Raw genomic sequence first — 20,630 nt, forward strand, 5'->3', positions numbered from 1 at the left:
TTTTGCTCTTCTGAATAGCCTGGAATATCAGGAGGGCTGTTAGAAAAACGTAAATTAAATACAATTTTGTATTAGCCCTAGAAAATAGTTCCCATCTGACAAACTAATACCATTTTAAGATGGGAATGAGTCCCGGGACCTAGAAATGAATCTTTATGTGTGTCTGGTGAGAGGAGCGGTTGGTGGATCCTGGCTGATTCTTGAAGTTCCTACTGAAAGTCAGTGTTTCTTCCTCCTGATTTAGGTGTTGGTAATAGAGCATTCAGCAGTCCCATTCTGTTTGTTATTGTCTATAGGTATCCAGGGTCAAGGTGTTTCGATGAAAATCTCTTTATTGCCTCTTCGGGGCATGCCTGCTCCGGCACCTGGATCCCTTGTCTTGAGGTCCCGGGTTCTTGTCCTTCACTCTCCCCCTGCCCCAAGCCCCTTGGCTTCCTGTCAGTCCTTCAGGTCAAGAGTACAGCCAGCAGCATCCAGACCCTGTAGCGTAGAGGGAGAATTGTGATGGACGTTGAGAGCCATAGGGAAGTCGAGAGAAATCAAGGTTGGAACACCCTAAAAGAAGTTTATGTTTTGTACCATCCCTATTCATTTTCCATTACTGAGGCACTGGTTACCCATCTCTCTCTCTCCCCTTTTTCTTTGGTCTCCTCACCCTTTTCCCCAACTCAGGTTGGCCAAGTTCTCTCCCTCACCTCCCTAGAGTAGCTGCTTCCCTGTCTTTTTTCTCTGAACCCCACCTGCCTCCATCCGAGCTCCTGGCTTAGTGTTTGCTCCCCTGATAAAAAACTAAGTTTTTTTTTTCTCTCTCTCTCTCCTCTGTAGGGTGGAGTCTTGTTCAACAGAGAACTTGGAGCTTCGGAAGAAGGTGGAGGTTCTGGAGAACACCAACAGGTGAGGGTCCCTGGAGTGAGGAGCCAATACAGCTGCCTGATGGAAGGTGGGGAAAAAAGGGGAGATCCAGGGCCAGAGCTGGGAGGAGAGGGGAGGAGATGACATTGAAAGGATAGTTGTGTCAGGATGCTCAGGACGGTCGCACTTCTCTCACCTGTTCCTCCCGTGTGTGCGCGTGTGTGCACGCACACACACACACAGAGGCATGTCCTTTACTTTTCCTAAAGTACGTGGGATTGATGAAGAGGCTGATTCTGATAAGGGCTATGATGAGGGGGTTAAGGAAGAGGCTTGGAAAAGAATAAGGTCAATGAGTCTGATTCTCCTGAAAATGACATCAGACTTTACAGGTGGACAAAGAGGGCCTGACCACTTTTTTGTCACCCAATTTGAGTAATAAATGGTGTTTTTTAGTAAAAAAAAAATGGAGAGAAAACCAAGTTTGTTTTTTTAATTACTGTTTTTAAAAGTTAATTAATTAATTACATTTTAAGCCCATTTTGAAAAATAACTATAGGATAGTTCCTCTAGCACCTCCTGTGCCAGGTACTGTTTTCAGCACTTTATAGATATGAATTCATTTAACCTTCTAATGGCCCTATGAGCTGGTCCTGTTACTATCCCCATTATATAAAGGACGTCCTGAGACTCAGAAAGGTTAGGTGATTTGCCCAAGGTCACGCAGTAAATGCTAGAAGGCTGCATTTGAAGGCAGGCAATCTGGTCCTGGAGCCTCGATGTAGGAGAAGCATACTGAGCGTTACCCGGGGTCATATGCAAGAGAAAGGGGTTAAGGTATAGGGCTGAGAAATGGCGGTTGGGGAGTTTCATTGTGTGTGTGTGTGTGTGTGTGTGTGTGCGCGCGCGCGCGCGCTCACGGAGCCTGCCTATGCTTTGAAAGTTAAAGTGTTCATTAGTCAAGGGATCCTGTTGCCCTTAGTTGTTATAGATCTGACAATCCAAGCAGAGAAAAATTGACTTTTAGGTAAGCAAAATTTTAATTCATCATTTTAAGGCTTAGCACTAATGCCTAGTAACAATTTTGCAAATGTTAAGGGATCAGGGTAAATCTATTTGCATGTCATTTCATAATAACTTGAAATTTGGCTCCCATTTCCTAAATCTTCATGGTCTGTTGCTCAAACAGCAGGCTAATCTAGTCATAAGGTAAAAATACCATCAGTAGGAAAAGTGGACATTGTGACCCCGCTGGGTTTCCCTCTGCACTTCTGGGAATGTGTGCTCATATAGCAAGTCAAGGGCAATCACCTCTAGCGCTCTGTAGACAAACAACAGAAGTAAGTAAATGTCACCAGCTCCATGTGGTATCACCTTGATCCCCTGAGGCAAACCAGCTGGTTTCCAGTATGACTTCAGGTTTCCGGTTCCATGGTTGCCTTTGGCCATTAGTCTCCTGAGGCTTCCTCTCTTCTTATCTCCACCTTTACTCCTGCCAGAGTGGTTCTCAGGGTCCTGAACCCCACCAACGTCTGTATCCATCTTGTTAACATCCTGAGCTGAGAGTGTTCCCACCCCCCTGTCCTAGCACTTGCTGTTGCAGAAGTCCTGTGTTCATGAATGGGACAAATCCAGGTCATGAACTGGTGAGAAGGGGAAGAGGAATCCATCCAAGATAACCGTGGAGTTTGGTCCACGTTGGGTCTAGTCTAGGGGTTCTGGGTGTCAGGTCTATTCACAGCCACACGGGGGCAGCAGAGGCACAAAGAGCAGTGGGTGCGTGTGATGAGACGGGGTCGCTGCCACCTTTCCTGGGAAAAAGGGTCTCTCCTCCCCTCTCCAGGCTGACCCTGCTCTATCATATTTTCCTAAACTTAAAAAGAAAAAAACCCACACATGTAATATATGCCCATTGTAGAAAATATTAGAAAATACAGTTAAAAAAGGGGAAAAAAATTACAATCTTTTCACCTAGACAGATGTTTACATTTTGGAATATTTTACATATATGTATTTATATTGTACATCCTCCTCTGTTAAGAGCCTTTTCCATTTAACAAAAAACACTGGGTATATATTTTTATATCAGTAAATATATTTCTACAGATTCCTATTTCTTTCAGATTTTGATAAAGAGCTGTCATCTGAGGAGCACTGACATAAAGCACATGTGATTCTATGTAACAACAGTCCGTGTTTTGCAATTGTTTTTTCTGTTTTACAATAATGGCCACAGCCTTTTTAATACGATATTAGTTATTATGCAATATGAGTTATGGGAGCATATGCATATTTGAGCTTGGCGTCAGCATATCTGGCGTTCTTCCCTGAGAGCCAGTGGTGGTTTTCTTTCTGTTTCCTTCACTGACTGTGGAAGTTTTTCCCGGCCATTCAGCCTGCTGGAACCTCGACTGAGAAAACCGTCTATCTTATGCTGGTGGTGTTCTGCTTGTCCCTTGACTGGCAGGAGCCTCCCCTGTGGATCCCCCAGAGGCCCAAGTGCCGTCTCTTCCCTCTTCCAAACTTACCTCTCCTGGTAGACAACCTTTTATGGTGGAAATGGCTGATACTTGATTAACCTGCAATCTTCCCACAGGTAGTCTGATGAGGGAGTTGCTATAGTCTTAATCTCTCAGTCCAGCAGCTTTTAATGTGCTTTGGCTTGAGAAGTCAGGGAATAAAAGCTGAGCCGCTCTTGTTCATACGAGGAAGGGCCTTCCTTGCCCCTGACTTCCTCTTCTCCCTTCTTCTTCTGTTCCTGCCAAGCGCCTCCCCTCGCCAGAGGACACTGCAGTAGCCGGAGTGACTGTAACATGAACCGTGGCAATCTCCTGCCCTAAACCAGTCAGGAGGAGTTGGTGTGTTGGGCCTGTGGTAAGGGGAGATTTTTGGACCCTTTATTCGTCACACCATGTGAGTGACCCAGTGTTTGAACTAAGCACAGGGTAGGGCCCAGCGAACACACACCTGTGTTTGTGTCCTGTTCGTGCTTCTGGTATTAACGTCCTTTGGAGGTAGCTGGGCAGAGGCAGAAAGAAATGGCTGTGAGAAGTGGACAGGACCCTGGGTCACCAGAAGTGGGGTGGGAGACCTTGTGTGCCATTGTTTCATTTGGCACGATGTGGCAGGAAAGGCAAGTGGGTACGTGGACCAAAATAAAGGCAAATGATACCTCTTTACATTTTACCACTTCTGTGCTCCCTGCCACGAGGGACTTTCCATCTATCCAGATGAGAACGAGCGCTCAGATTCCAAATCAAGCCCGACTGTTCGGTTAGTACTCACCTCAGCAGCAGCCATTTAGCATGCTCTTGGCTTCTAGGCAGAACAGCCCCTTTTATCTGAGCTCAGGAAGCTGGAAGAGGATGGAGACAGGAGAGGAGACTTCTGCAGCCTTACCCCAGGAGCCTGAGAGCAGCCGAAGCAGTGGGAAGGCGATCTGCTAATCGCATGCCACCAGGAAATGTGTGCGCTGAGAGTGAGATGGCTTCCCAGGGGGCCCTCCTTCCGCTGCTCGATCAGGATATACATTTGCACTTGCAAAGTCCAGGCGAGGCCATGCGTGGCGCCGGAGGGTCTTCCTGGCCTTCCTTGCTTATCTTTCGTCTCTCCGAGCTGCATGTCTCATTCTTGAGAGACCCTGTCTTTCCCCCACTTTCTAGCCTTTTCTTCTGCACAAGTGATGCACATGTACTGCCCAGCCCATCCATTTTAGGTGTCTGTGGCCCAGTTTGCTCCATTCATTTTTAATTTTGCCCTCGTGCTATATATAGGCTGTAGGGCTGTGAGCCACTATCCCTCTCCTCAGCCCTGATTTGTAGACTCATAGGAGCTTAGGCTTGAAATGTACTTTAGACATCATCTCATTTAACTGTTAATCACTTCCTTTTAAAGAAGCGGAAACTGAGGGCTGATGAGGTTAAGATCATCCATTTAGAGGCAGGACAGGGACTAGACCGCAGCCACTTACTTTCTCACCTGGCCTTTACCTCGGTCTCTTTTGCCGCTGTCGTGCTCTCTCTCCAAGGACTGCTGCCTTTCCCAGCACGGGGTCAACCGTAGTTCCAAACAAGAGGGCCCAGCTTGGGATCTGTGTTTTAGGGGGCCCTGCTCTGGCTTTCCCCTAGCCACGCCCCTCCCCGTGGGATGAGGAGTCAGCAGGAGCAAGGCCGTATATCTGTCTGGAGCTCTGACCTGGCCCTGGAGGGAGCTCGACGGAGCAGGTGTCAGGGGTACCCGTGGGCAGTGTTTGCCTGGCTTGGGGTAGGTGGGGTGAGGAGAACCCTTAGGATGTATGACATGTGTGGGATGTGGGCCTCATTGGTATTCTTTCTCCGAACCTCACAGAAGGTGAGGGATATGCTTGTCCTGTCTGTGTTGTTACCAGAAACAAGAATTCATTAGTTTTCCTCTTTGACCTTCCTCTAAGCTACAGTCCTCCTCTCTGTCTCTACTTTTCTTGTTCTTTAAAATCTGCATATGATTCCTGATGGAGGTCTTTCCAGCCAAGCCCACTGGGCTCTGACTGCGCTCTCCTCATTTGTTGGTTTAGCCGCACAGCTGCGTCCATTTGCACCAGTTTTGTCTGTCGGCTTCCTCCTCACTGTTGTGTCTTCCACATGTGAAGTCTTCTCTTCCCTTCGGCTGACTGTCATCAGCTGGTCCCACTCTCCTGCTGTGCACAGAGAGGCCGTTAGAGTGCTCATGAATGACCCACGTCCAGGAATGACCCTCTGCAGACCTTTATCTTGGTTTAAATCACTTTTCATTTCTCCATTATCTCTAACTTCTGGTTGTGTGAAGAGTATAAGCTTTCTTTTCAGTTGAAAATGTTACAAACTTCAAAGGATTGTTGGATACTAGACTGAGTTTCCCAGAGAGTTTACAAAGGCATTTTAGTAGGATTCCATGGTAAAGTTAGACATTCCTCAGCCCTGGAAAACATTCTAGAACTCTCTCTTTTTTGTGTTCCTGGGTGACTAGGTGATAGAATATTTCAGAAGTGCCCTCTGGTCCCTGAAAAATAAACCTCCTTATAATGTGGCAATTACACAGTAAGAGAAAGGAGAGCATTTGTATTTTTAAAAATTTAGGCCAGAGCCCCATGAACAACTTTCAAAACTTAAGTGAAAGATCATAAATAAATGAGTATTTATTCAAAGTTTAGGATTTTAGCAGAATGTGATTATCTTTTGTATAAGAGTTTACACTTTAGTATTTAAAAGTCTTTGAGGTAGTTTGAGAGGCTCCTTAAATATTGTTATGCAATGTTTTGAATTATTATTAACATTATATCCTACCACCTCCCCACCCTCCGCCTAAGGATTTTGAGGTAGGTGTTTTAGCTTTTTTTAAAATAATTTTATTTATTTATTTGTTTATTTGGCTGTGTTGAGTCTTTGTTGCTGCACGCGGGCTGTCTCTAGTTGCGGTGAGCAGGGGCGACTCTTCATTGTGGTGCGTGGGCTTCTCACTGCAGTGTCTTCTCTTGTTGCGGAGCTCGGGCTCTAGGCGCACGGGCTTCAGTAGTTGTGGCTCACGGGCTCTAGAGCACAGGCTCAGTAGTTGTGGCGCACGGGCTTAGTTGCTCCGTGGCATGTGGGATCTTCCCGGACCAGGGCTCAAACCCATGTCCCCTGCATTGGCAGGCAGACTCTTAACAACTGCACCACCAGGGAAGTCCCTGTTTTTGCTTTTTGACACCTCCCCCCAACCCTCCGATCTTGGACACTAATTCTAGAAGACTGGGGTGGGTGGGGAGGGATTCAGGTGGGGTTTTGCTTCGAAAGGACATGGGTGCCTGCCTCTTCCATCATGAAGCCACCTAATGTTCACTCATATAATTTTTTTGCATGTGTGCACTAAATAAGTAGCACTTAGACTTTTTTGATCATATTGTTTTACATGTTGTGTAGTGACCCAGACACACCACACGTACATATACATCACATTCATAACTAATATGAATGTTTCACAAATGAATACTTATTTACTATGTGTGATGCCCTCAGATATTGTGTGTTGTATTTGATTCTGTTTCATTAAATACACCAGTCACACCCCAGCTGTTTTCACAACCCACGAATGGTTCATGATTTGGAATTTAGAACTTACTGCTCTAAGTAGTTCCATAAGTAAAAAAAGTTCCTTCATTCCTGTGGGAGGCTGATTCACCCAGAGGGTGGTTTACTTACGCACACAAATGTGCACACATGCATTGTAGCCCAGCTAGTTCCATTTCTGAGTAAGGTGTGTTATAGGATTTGATGGAAATTGTGTTTATAGAGAGTACCTGGTTTGAAGCTCCTGACACAGCAAGTAATTGGGAACCATCAGTTTATTATTTTTCCTGGGTCCTAGTTTCTGACTCCAGTGGGAAATTAGGTACTAGAATGTTCAAAGTATAAGATGCAGTGACTGTATCACTAGCTCGTTCTCTCTCGCTCCCTCCCCACACCAACCCCTGCTGTTTCCCTTAAATAACAGAAACATAAGAAAACAAAATTAAACCAAATACAAGAAAACACATGAGGCTGTTGATGCATTTCCCAGTTTTTATAAGATTGTGTCTCACACTCTTGGCTACTTTTGAATGTTTTGCCCAATTTCCTTTGATATGCCTCCCAAGATACAGGGTGATGCTTTATTTTGGGCAAGGCTGGCAGCTGCCTTTAACTGCTCTTTTACTAGGAGCTGTGTGAGGACAGCCATAAGGTTTATTTTTACATCTCACCACAGGACAAAATCCACATTTTCAATCAAGTGTTGGACCCTCCAATTTAACAAATTGTGAAAAATGTCTTGGCCCAGATAAACGTCTCTCTAAATTAAGACCTTGCTCCCGGAAGCCCAAGAATTCATTAAGCCATAATTAGCCATGATCACTGATGATTTAACATACAGTAATAAAGGAGAAGTTTAAACTGAGCTCTGAATGCACTGTTGGAAAGAGAGTCTGTCCTATGATTGACTTTTTTATAGCTTTAGTTTTAAAATAATTCTTCCATTTCATCTGTTGGCTGTCTTTTCTCCAGCCAACCCTTTATGCAAGCAGGGTAACAGCTGTCATCCAAGCTCCCAATGCTTCAGGCCATGGCATCTATCCCAATGGCATCAGGGAAAGTACCACATCATCTCAGACCAACATATCAGTTGTGAGATTCCAGGCTTTCCTGTAAAGAGACTCATCTGTCATCAGTGGAAAGAAATAGCAAGCACTCTGCAAAGGTGTATTTGTTTCAGCAAACCCAGAGTACCCCAGAAGGGGATTCTCTCATTATTCTGTTAGCTGGTGAGGTCAAGAGAATTAACTTTGACTAAGTGCCTGAACTCAGGACTTAAGTAATGTGATTAAAAACCATGGTACTGAGATCTAAATTCAGGTTTCTCTTCCTGGGAGCTTATCGCCGTGTTCTGGTGAATATTACTGACTTAGTAATCCTAAAGCCATCTCATCGGCTCTTTTGGTGTCCAGTGGAGGGACAGGTCTTATAGCTTCCATTTTCCTAAACAAAGCTCAGGTTTGACTTCCTGACACTTGACGTGGGCTAAGGAATACCTATTATTCTTTTATCCATCATTTGCATTTTATTTTGATATATCCAGAGATCTGCCAGGAAATGTTTATTTTACCCTATTGCTTTTATTTGTATCAGATCACTGAAACTTTGTTAGTATGTATCTCACTGCCATCAGATTCACTGTGGCCCTTCTGTCTGCAGTTTGGTCACTGTAATCTTTTCGTATTTAATGGTGGACACATCTCTTGGTTGTGCTGTTGTCAATGTGATGCTTTTTTTGGGGGGGGGGTGCTGCACTGCGCGGCTTGCAGGATCTTAGTTCCCCGACCAGGGATCAAACCCGGGCCTCGGCAGTGAAAGCACCGAGTCCTAACCACTGGACCACCAGGGAATTCCCTCAATATGATGTTAATGTCACTGGATTTAAGAAAAATCTACTTAAGTAAGAAATCTTTTGATCATTAATTTTATTAGGTTATAGGTTCGGGTACCATGGTGTGCTGAATTGGTAAGTACGTGAGCTATGGAGTCAGATAGGTTTGGGTTTACATCTTAGGTCTTCTAGTTACTGGTTACATGTCTTTGAAACCTTTACATAGTATCTCAGTATATGAAGTTCTAGAACTCAGCCAGTGGACACTCAGTCACTAATAATTTTCTTTCCTTATGACAAAAATGAGTGTTTCTGTTGTATGAATGTCTATGAATTTCCCAGACTTTATCACATCATGGAAATCTATTTAGATTTTGGGGCATGGATGAGCTACCCTGCTTTCCTTGGGTGGAATCCCTCTGTTGCTGATGGATGGGGCCTTCAGAGTGTCATCATTCCCGCGAGTTCACCTTCGCTAATCCGAGTAGGAGAAGCAGCAGCAAACAGCGCATTATGAATCCCTGTGGCTTTCCACCAAAATTTCAAAGTGAAAAATCTATTTTGAACTACGTGTTTGCTCATCTTCAAGAGCTGGATTATAAACTGTTGGAAATCAGGGACCATTAAACCACCATTTTCACTTGCAGTGGATTCAGAATATAATTGTCTTTGAGTTTGCAAAGGATGTGCTGATGAATGCCAAGTAAAGCACCACACCACTAGTAAGGACACAGCCCTTCCTGCTCGCCCAGCCAGACTTAGATGGTCCTTCTTCCAAACTGATAGCACTTTACACCTATAGCTGGGGTTCCCAACTTGAGCCTAAGGCATTATGCCATTGGGGTTTAGGTGTGTGTGGCCTGTCAGAGGTCTGTCTTCAGAACAGACTGTGGAGCCTCCTGGGAGACTCTTCATCCTAGGGAAGGGGTCCCAGGCCTCGTGATCACAATCAGAAATTGGAAGGGAGGAGTGAGTCCGAGTATTGTGTGCAATTGGTTTTCTCAGTGGTTCATGCTCTGAAGGCGGGACAAAGGGCAGGGATTGAGCAGTAAATGGGGACTGTTGGTAAAAATGGAAATGGCAATTTTGCTTTAAAAACACCTTAAGAATTTGGACCAAAAGTAAATGGCTGTGGTAACATCTGGAAATCCGCTGTCTAATGGAAGCCTGGATAGAGGAATGTCCTCCACCAACTCCTCCACGCACAGAGCACAACTGAGCTTCAACACCTTGGAGCTGCCAGTGCAGGCAGCAGGGTGCCCCATGGGAGTTGAGGTGCCCATCAGAAGCGGCAGCCAGCATTACAGACGTGGCTCTTCAGCAGCCCACCAAGGAAACAGTGAGGCCCCTTTCTGTAGTTTAGCTGGTAACAAAGTACCCACAGGAGGAGGCCAGAATATGAGAGAAAAGGTTTGTGCCGCACGGTCAAGCATAGGTCTTATCTATGGCTCACCTGTGTATCTTCCCCACGAGTTCCAGAAATACAGCAGGGAGAACCCAAAGAGGGCTTTGGGGCTGGCATTACAGGATGTTGTCAATAAAATGTGTGCCACTGCCCACTAGATCTCAGCTCTGCCAGAAGGAACGCTCACCCAGGAAGTGGGTGTGTCACTCAGCTCTTAGCTTTGAAAAGGCAGCCGTGCAAGCCAGTAAGAATGGGGCACTCTTGGGAGGTCCTGGGAGAAGAAAGTGTGATGAGGAAAAAAACTTGCTGCATCATACGATCATTTAACTGCAAACTTCTAATTTTTTTCCATCTTTACTGAGGTGTAATCGACAAGTAAAATTGTGAGATATTTGAAGTGTGCAATGTGATGCTTTGATACATGCATACATTGTGAAAGGATTCCTCACATCAAGTTAATGACCTATTTACCTTATCTTTATTTTTTGGTAAACACATTTAATTTCTACTCTCTTAGCAAATTTCAATTATATGGTACAGTTTTATCACCTAGAGTCACCATATTTTACACTAGATCCTCAGACCTTATTCATCTTATAGCTGAAAGTTTGTACCCTTTTACCAACCTCTCCCTATTTCCCCACCCCCAGCTCCTAGCAACCGCTTGTCTACTATTTCTATGAGTTCAACTTTTTTTTTTTTTTTAAAGATTCCGTGTGTCAGTGATACCACGTGGTATTTATCTTTCTTTGTCTGGCTTATTTCACGTCGCATGATGCCCTTCAGGTTGATCCATGTTGTCACAAATGACACAATTTCCTAAAGTAGAATTTACAATAATCACGCTATCAGTATTTCTCAGCCTTGAGTAACTCACAAAACTCTTTTAAAGAACGTGTTGCTTGAATGTACAGAAACATAAACCACTCTGTACTGCTTGTGATTATGCTTCTAGATAACCATAAAGCAAGAAAACGTACAACTAAGTACTAAAAAGACCTCCATATTAATAGAATTTAACGATATGAAATAATGGGATGAATGATTTTGTTTTGCTTAAATTAAAACCACTGTACAGGGCTTCCCTGGTGGCGCAGTGGTTGAGAATCTGCCTGCCAATGCAGGGGACACAGGTTCGAGCCCTGGTCTGGGAAGATCCCACATGCCGCGGAGCAACTAGGCCCGTGAGCCACAACTACTGAGCCTGCGCGTCTGGAGCCTGTGCTCCGCAACAAGAGAGGCCGCGATAGTGAGCGGCCCGCGCACTGCGATGAAGAGTGGCCCCCGCTTGCCGCAACTTGAGAAAGCCCTCGCAGAGAAACGAAGACCCAACACAGCCAAAAAAAAAAAAAAAAAAAATAAATTTAAAAAAACAAAAACAAAAACAAAACCACTGTACAAGGTAAAAATACGGTGTAGATGGGATCACACAGGGTCACTGAGTTCAGAAAGCCTTCGCTGTACATGCTGTGGTCTCCAATTCTGCCTCCGCTCTTATCCATTGAACTGCTCAAAGCAGTGGTCTTACTGCCAACCTGTCCTTAGTTGGCTTAAACCTGAGAGAACCTGTTTCGCTGGTACTGGTCATGGGGGAAACTGCAACTTGGGAAACCTGCATGTCCTTCCAGCACTTGGAAGCTGTTCAGGAGATGGGCTATGGTGGAGGCAAGTTATCTGCCAAAGCCCAGAATTCTTCTGCAAATGAGTGATTTGCTGATGCTTTTCAGTGAACTTGTCTGGCTTTCTGATGTTCCATCACAGCATGAATTTTCTGAAAATCTTTGAGACCCAAGAAGAAAGCATCTGCTTGGAAAACCTCTCCACCTTGCCGAGTGCACTGGGCTTGGAGAAGAGGGATGGGGGCTAGGAGCAGTCTCTGCGCTGCTCACGCAGAGTTCATCCCCAAGGCTCTAATTCAGGAGTGTGTGCTGTGGGATCCTTTTCTATGGCCACACTGTTCAGAATTTGCAAAGAAATTCACCATCTGCTCCTCCTGTGACCTGACGTCACACAGAGCAGAACATACCGTTCTCACCCTCAAACCCCACCCTTGCAAGGGTGTGCACAGCTGTTCAATTTCAGGGAGAGAACAACTCCTTTTCTGCTCCTGCTCTGTGTCTTTTCCTGGAGGAATATCAGAGTCTGCATCAGAGGATGGCTTCCAAGATCCTGGCTCTGAAGGTGTGTCCAGCTGAGCAGGCTTCTTTGCTCCCGATTCATATTTGGGCTTCATTTCTGCCTATGGAGGTGCTGTGAGCCTTCAAGTACCACAGGCCTGAGGTGCTCATGGCTGTTTGCCTCCCCGCCATTCTTGTTTTCCTCTCCGTCTCTCTCCCTCTCTTCAGATCTGCCATCTGAGCACCTGCCGCTCAGAGATGTTGCTACCCCTTCCTGTCACAGCCATCTCCTCTGGCCACCCCTCCACTTGTTCTCTGCCTGGCATCGTCTTCTTCATGCTTTTCTCCTTTCTTGCATCTTCTTCAACGTTTCTCTTCTCTTGGGTGAACGGATTCTCCTTGGTTCACCATCACCAGCCAATTTTTGCTTATATTTTTTCTCAATGGCTGACAAACAAATCCCGGGATTATCAGGGATGATTTGGGGCATAGAGATGACTTACTCAGAATAGTACAGAATGGAGAAGCTGCTCATGTGGGCGGATTCTGAGCCCCGTAAGCTCTGCGACTCTGGTGCTGGAAGACAGTGGCGTACATGTCTTCACCAGAGGAAATTTTTCTTGGTACTGTGTTCAAATTCAGACGCAAAGCCACAGCAACTTCCCTGGAGCCTGGGGCAGAGATCACCCACAAGCATTCTCTTGTCTCTCAGACGCCCTTCATGGCTTTGATTTGTTGTGTTTGCAGAACTCTCCTGCAGCAGCTGCAGAAGCTTCAGACTTTGGTGATGGGCAAGGTTTCTCGCACCTGCAAGCTGGCTGGCACGCAGACTGGCACCTGCCTCATGGTGAGTTTCCTGAAGGGACAGCGCCATCACTGCCCCGGCCCACTCCCCAATCTCCAGTCTCTCCCCAGCTTGCCACGTCCAAGTGCTGGGGGGGTTCGAGGGACCACGCAGCTCACTCCAAGGCTGTTTCTCCGCTATGATGTGATGGTGATTGACTGCGTACGGTCTGCTGGCCTGATGGAGGGGAGTTGTCTTCCTGAACCTCCCAGGTGTTGCAGGTGTAAAGGTTTGCTCTGTGGATCTCGGAATTGACGGCGTTCCACTTTCTCTCCTCGTCCTGCAGGTTGTTGTGCTATGCTTTGCCGTTGCATTCGGCACCTTCTTTCAGGGCTATGGGCCCTATCCTTCTGCCACCAAGATGGCCCTGCCCAACCAGCATTCCATGCAGGAGCCCTACACAGCCTCCGTTGGTAAGACAGCACTCAGCAACTTGGGGGGTGTCTTGTTTCTTTTCTCTTTCATTTCTCAAAGCTTAACTTTCTGAAAGAAGTCTTACGTGAGAGTCTAATTTTTTCTTTTAGATGGGAGGACTTTACTAAACCACTTGGTTTAGAGTAGCTATAGGATAAACCTCCCTGGGTACAGAGCAGTGGTCTCAAAATCATTTATCCATAAAAATGCATCTATATCCATTCCTTGGGAGAAGGCAATTCGATATCACTGTTCCCTCTCCCCCATAAAAAACATTCATTGAATAGACCCACACAAGCATCTGCCCCCGAATTAGTTACTCTGCAGTTAACTGTCATCGCTGTGACCGCCAAGACATTGCAGGAAGTGTTCTTGGCTTCTGTTTACATATGAAAGTCTAATTTTTAAGAACTGGTAAAAGTGTAACTTCTCCATTGAAGGGAGGAAGAGAGCCATGGAGGTATCTGGTGCCCAGGCTGCTGGGTCTCCCCTTGTGGCACTCACCCACTGGGCTGAGACACCCCTCGGAATTCTCTAGAGCTCAGCAGAGCACAGTTTGCAAACTACTACTCTAGACTGTGTTCCCTGGCAAATTCTGATGTCTTCTTTTTGAGTTCTGATAAGGGGGAGGGATGCGCATTTGGGGGGAAGGAGTGGGGAGAGCATTAAGTTTTCCATGACATCTTCAAGGAATTCAACTCAGTGGAATTGTATGCGACCATAGTAAGCATCTGTAAAATGAAATTAAAGAATCAGCCTGTCTTACAAAATATGATGCCTAAGATTTAGAAAATTTGGAGAATCAGGTGTCAGAAGTGATATTCTCACCCAGATCAATGATCTCTTTTAAGTATGTAGGAAATAAAGAGGTGATATGTAGGGATCATAAAATAGATACACTAGTAAGAACAAGGGTGGAATTAGGGGGTACTGGATTTGGGGAGTAGGCATAATTTTGTGGTTCTGAAAGATCTGTGGTCTTTGTGAGGTAGGTGTATCCCTGCCACGTATATGACAGAAAGGCTAACATTTCAACCAAATAATTTCATTGGTCTCCCGGGAAATTCTTTTTTCCCTAAGGGAATGTATCTCTAAATTTAATTGGAAGCCAATGGGAGCATAGTTTCTCTGTTGTAGAAACTTGCTACGAGCCATCTAGCTATGCAACTATCCTATAAAACAAAAGAGAATGTCTCCGTTGTTTGATTTATGACTTTGGCTATGTGCCTTCTCTCCAGTTTTAAATGAAAACACAGTTTTCTGCCCTTTTACCTTCTCCCTATGCAAGACCTACTCACTGGGAATGCTTATTTTAGCTGCATCTGGACCTCTCCAAGTATTTGACTCCTATTCTCCATGAATTGTTTCCCCCAGATGGTTGGGGGTGGGGCATGGAGGGGAGTTTTATTTTCAAAGCAGTGGGGTGGCAGTATGCTTCCTGTTTATTTGCTTTTCTATTGTTCTTCCAGACTTTTTATAATTGGTATCATTTTTCAATGCACAAAACTCTGAAATCCTGAAGCCTTTATAGAAAGCCAACTCCAGTTGGCACCCTCTGTCCTGGGCAACAAGAACCCATGAATTGTCATCTGCTCCCAGCCCTGGGCATCGAGGGAGGGGATGTGATGTACCCTTGTGGTCTCTCGTAACACCTGCTACTTTGCTTTGTTCGCAGTGAGATCCAGGAACCTGCTGATCTATGAGGAACATTCTCCCCTGGAGGAGCCGTCCAGTTCGGCCTCGGCTGGGGAGCTCGGGCGCTGGGACGGAGGTTCCTCCCTGCTCAGGGCATCAGGGCTGGAGCCCAGGCCTGACGTGGATCTTCCCCATTTCATTATATCAAATGAGACCAGCCTGGAGAAGTCAGTGCTGTTGGAGCTGCAGCAGCACTTGTGAGTCAAATAGATACAGATTCACCTCCTCTAAGGCACCGACGATGGGCTATGCATCAGCAACGTGCAGTGTGGGGTGCAGACTTTCCCACTGGCCTGGTCCAACCCTCGGCTTTTTCAAGACCTATTTCCAGCACCCGGACTCTGGAGAGTCTATTGCTTGTGAACAGCTGCCCCTAGCAGAGATTGGGGAAGAGACCTGGTGTGAGCTGGCCCCGTGTCTGCTGCGCCACTGGGGAGCTGGCAGTGGTGGCTCCAAGAATCGGGGGAAAGGGCTTGACTCCCTTCCTCCCTCAAAGCCTCACAAGTAAACATACAATCCAGTAACAGCAGTGTACTTGCTATGCAAATGCAGCCTCAAGACACTCCCCAGCTTCCTTCCAACTAGAGATACATATATGTCATGCTACATGTCAGTATGTAGTTTTATGATTTATACGTAAATAAACATGCATTAATTATAATTATATAGTTATAATTACATATTAATATTGAAGGACACTTCGAGAGGCACTGTGCATGTATGTGTTTCCATATTGAAAATAACATACATTTGTCTCCAATTCTCCATGAGGTGTTTCCTTTAGATAGTTATGAGGAACAGTCCTTGTGTAAACACAAAGGCTTGTACAACTGCTGGGCATTGTTGTCATGCTGGGGAGATACCTGGGTACACCAAATGGCACGGGAAGGAGCGTCTGCATCCAATCCTGGTTATACATGGTGTGGTTCGTGGTCTAGCTGAACTCTGCCCCTGTGCCTCCCAGAAATGATGCTATTCCAATGCAAGTGGGAAAGATTTTGTTGCACATTCTTCAGTTTTCTTCCCCTAATGTTGCAGGGGAAAGTTTGTAATTATACATACTATTATATGTTTATATTATATTATACATGTATATAGTGCTTTATTATTATTATTTATGGCGCTTATTATTTCAAGCACTATGTAAATATGACATATACAGTAAATCCTTTGAAATACTTGAAGAGGTTAGACATTTTTATTATTATTATTATTCCTATTTTAGCGAATTGTGGAGCTGCCACTGGGAGTAGAGAAGACTCAGCTGCTCGACTACTTGACTCATGACACAAATCTTCTCTCCTCTTGTCTCAGCTCTTCAAGGCCCCATTGAAATCCCTCTTGTTCTGGGATGTCTTCCTGATATCAGAGCCCTCATAGCCCTCCTCTGAATGCCTAGAGACTTTCTAGGCTGTTACATAATTTAATAATGTATTTATTTTCTGTTATATATTTACTGTTATTTCAAGTTAGTTTGGGTGTTTTTTTTTTTTTTTTAGTCTTTATCTAGAATCTTTTAATCTTTATAAAGATTTCATCTTTATCTAGATTTTTTAAAAAAATCTTTATTCTAGACCAAGGATCAGTCTTTATCCTTTTATTTTCTCCTTCCCAGAGTTTAGCATATGGGTAACTAACCATCCTCAAGAAATACAATCATTTAAAGCAATGTACAACAAATCAGTATCAAACTGCCATGTTTATCCTCTGGGCTGGAATGTCTCCTCTGGCATGAGGCTAGAGGCAGGAATGTGGATGACGGATAGGCTGGTAGCGGGAGACTTTGGGAACAGGGGAGAGGACAAGAAGCGTGCTTGGGCCAGCCCGCAGAGTCGCAGTCATGGAATGATTGTGTCATCCTACCGAGCATGAGGCAGTTGGTAGTAAGACCTCTTTTTCCTTCTGATGCCTTTGCAGGGTCAGCACCAAACTGGAGGGGAATGAAACACTAAAAGTTGTAGAACTCGACAGAAGAGTGAACGCCACCTTTTAAAGAGACCGTCGCCACCTCCCTCTATCTCCTCACTCTACCTTTATGTCTCCAAACCGCCTTTGTCATAAGCTTTTCCTTTTTGCCACCCGATCTTGACCGAAGACCTGGACGTGCAGTCATGGCTTTGGATGCGAGGACAGCCTGGGATCTCCACCCACGGTGAGAGAGCGCCTCCCCCGGTCCCACGTCCCTCCCTGCAGAAGCGAGCCCGCCTCTCTCCCTCCCTGTTGCTTACTGCCATAGGAAATTATCTTAGGGTCAGGGGTGGGACGAGCAGGCTTGTTTCTACCGACAGTGCCAAAAAGATACTGCCTGCTTCTCACCGGGGTGGGTGTGACCACCTCTTTGAAGAAGAGCTGACTCTTGTTCATTCGAGACCCCCAGCTCGAGCCACAGAAATACCAGGATGCCTGTTGGAATCTGGCAAAGCACTGACTGACGTCCTGCCTTGCTCAGCCTGGGTCTCTCCTGCCGCTCTGCGCTGAGCCCCCACTGACTTGTCCTCCGGCACTGGAGCTGGAGCGAGGCGTCCCCTTCGTACTCTCAGGCCGCAAGTGCAATGCCTGAAGGAATCAGGCTTTTCTACTCCAGGCAAACCTGCCCCATCATGTTGCTTGTAGGATTTCTCCACAATCTGTGTCCCCACATGCCCCTAGTTCTGCCTCCTTGGCTTCTCCTCCCCATTTGTAAATAGTATTTATTAGCTTGCTGAGGCTTCCCTGGGCAACCACACTGAAGACATCCGGACGCCTCCCTCCAAGCTAGCAAAGTCTTCTGTTGGCCTTTGGAGCGAGGAGGGCACCCTAGGCTCTGGGATCCCCAATCCTTCCAGGCCATGTTTTGCTTTCTGTTCTTCTTTTTTGCTGGAGCCCTATAATTATAGTTGGGAAATCTCCCTAAGCATGTGTCCTCCTGTAGAATGAACTCAGAGGGAAAGTTGGAGCAGTGCCTTGCTCATGTCTGGGGCTCTGTGGATAGATGCTTTTTCTGTCCCATACCCATAACAGGGAAGGGAAGCCCTGTCCCTGACAGCAGGCATTTCAGACAACCCTGCTAGCTTGTCTCTCTCCACCTCCCCTGACACTTCTGCTTTCCCCCTCCTCTTCTGCTTCAACACAGGAGGTGAGCCTTGAGGCCTGTTCCTGGGGTCAGAGTAGGTGACATTTGTGTATCCAGTCTTACCTTTTATAGTCAGGTTTGGCTACTTTGCAGCTCACCCAAAGAGACACGACCTAATCCCCCAACCTACTCTTATTTTTTTTAATGATTAAAAGTAACTTTTGTAGTTTAAAAAAAACTTTCCTCTTTCCTACAAATAAGAAATGGAAATTGACTTTTTACTGTATAATGTAGAAGACTCCCCTTAAATGTTTTCCCCTAGCTTGTAAAAGATTTCGTGTAAGAAATTTGCTCACGTTTTGTATTTTATTTTTAGTAGTAGCTGAAGCACCCTCAGCTTTAACTCTCTCTCTGTCTCCGTTTCTGTCTCTCCTCTACATTGTCATTGGAACCTGTACTTAGGAGAGATTAAGCCACACCTGGGCCTTCTGTTCCATAGCAGACACAGGATTTGGTGTCATTAGCATTTGCCGTCAGACCTCATAAGCAGATCTGGTACCTTCGGGGCTCACCGTCAGTGATTCCTCTCTCCCTACTGTGATGGAGAGAGTTCTGGCTGGGAGGCGGCCAAATTCATCTTCTTAGCACTGATGTAAAGCTGGATCAGGACTGCAGTGGTCCTGGCAGCCCTCTCGGTCCTCTGCATGCCTCTCGCTGTCCTTTCCGTTGGCCAGGGAGGGCTGAGACCGGCTGGGCTGTGCAGGAGGAAGGATGCTAGCATGCGCCCCGCTTCTGTTTCCCTCTACCTTCTCCTCTCCTTCTCTTCTGCTCTAGACCCTCTTGGGCCTGGCTGGTGTCTGCTAACCATGGGCCACGACTGACCCATCCCTCTCTTTAAAATGTCATGTAATTATCAGACACGGGCAGCCTGTGTGTGGGGGGAGGGAGAGGGCGGCTAAGAAGGTAAGAATATAGAATTAACTCAAGGAGTATTTGGACGATAAGAAAGGCAAGCTTTTGTATGTCAGTGAGAATGGGTCATCTTCCCCACCTGACGCACTGGAACCAGATCGGATTTTTAAGTCTCCTGGATCAGCCTGAGTAGAAAACCAGCTCTTCTGAATAAGGAGGGAGAAGGAAAAGGGCAGCAAACTCCTAGCGCCTGTCTTTAGTGCCTTGAGGATTTTATTTCCTCCCTGACCTACCCTTGCTTGACATCACCGTCTCCAGCCCTCCATACAGCAGGGCTTGATCTCTGGGAAACCGTTCTTCCCACAACTGAATCTGTGTCTAGAGACCAGGGACATCAGCCTGAGAGCTCAAATGGCCATCGTAAGGGGATCCAAGGACCAATTGCTGCTATTATGAGAAAGACCTCTGCCCTCCACTCCTTGCTTGGGCGAGTAAGGGGAACTAAACAGTTATCCCTTTAGGAGGATGTAATGGAGTCAAGAGGATGCAGAAGAGTTGGATAATACCAGATTGGTTCCAAATAGTTATGAGTGTGTGCACCTTTTCTTTTCCAGGGTTAATCCCACAATGTCAATGGATTTGTTTCCCTCCCCCAGAGCCATCCCGTAGATGAGTCAGTAATACCTGGTTAGCCCTGAAGATGTCAAATAGTGGCAGCCTTTTGGCTTCTGAACCTCAGTTTTGGAAAATAAGAGACTGTTAGCACAACCCATCAATCATAAAGAATCAATGTTAATGATAAACATATTAATATATTTTTCATTATGTCAACAGCTTTTCCTCTTTCCTTTCTTTGATTAGCTTAGTGGAGGAGATGTCTTGCAAAAGTTCAGAGAACACGTACTTTTTTACTGGATGAGACCTGAGTAACCCAGACCCCCCAGTGAGGTTCTATTCACAGCTCTTGACTTTGCACTTAGAAATGGATACTGTAAATAAAAGGCCTCAGTGCCAGGTTTAAGAAAGGATTTCTGTGAAGTGTTAGGACTCTGGAGCCTAGCTCACATAAAGGGAGTGTTATATAAGAATCTGACAGCTGAACTAGGTTGCTCCTTTTGGGCAGGAGGTGGGGATGAGGTTTGACACCAGTACAGGCAAAATTAGATAACCTTTTTATGAATATAAATGATTTTGATTTAAAGACCTAATTTGTAGATAGTGAAAGCAGCTTTCAGCTCAACTTATTTACAAACCAACTATAAAAACCATGTTTTTTTCTTCCTAAATCTCTCGGTTTAGCCTGAATGCCGAGAGAGGGCTGTGAATCTCGGGTGCCCTTGGAGCAGGAGTCTTGAATTGGTTCACCTTTATTCTGGCAGTGAGTCAGTGTCCAGAATTTTTGACAGAGGTGTTTTATTAAAATTTTTTTAGCACTTTGTGCCTCCT

At 45.6% G+C, this 20,630-nt stretch overlaps 1 protein-coding gene across 1 annotated transcript in view; it reads left to right on the forward strand.

The window, feature by feature from the left end:
- The window catches only part of CREB3L2 (cAMP responsive element binding protein 3 like 2), a 121,004-nt gene extending 102,505 nt beyond the window's left edge, over positions 1–18,499 (forward strand). Inside the window, exons 8-12 of the mRNA XM_036863271.1 lie at positions 826–894; positions 13,015–13,114; positions 13,398–13,524; positions 15,201–15,417; positions 17,138–18,499. Of these exons, the coding sequence (XP_036719166.1) occupies positions 826–894; positions 13,015–13,114; positions 13,398–13,524; positions 15,201–15,417; positions 17,138–17,213 (589 nt within the window). The 3' untranslated portion in view covers positions 17,214–18,499. The remainder of the gene's footprint in view (positions 1–825; positions 895–13,014; positions 13,115–13,397; positions 13,525–15,200; positions 15,418–17,137) is intronic.
- Positions 18,500–20,630: the final 2,131 nt, after the last annotated feature.

The sequence above is a fragment of the Balaenoptera musculus genome, chromosome 9, assembly GCF_009873245.2.
Source record: "Balaenoptera musculus isolate JJ_BM4_2016_0621 chromosome 9, mBalMus1.pri.v3, whole genome shotgun sequence".
Taxonomy (NCBI): Eukaryota; Metazoa; Chordata; class Mammalia; order Artiodactyla; family Balaenopteridae; genus Balaenoptera; species Balaenoptera musculus.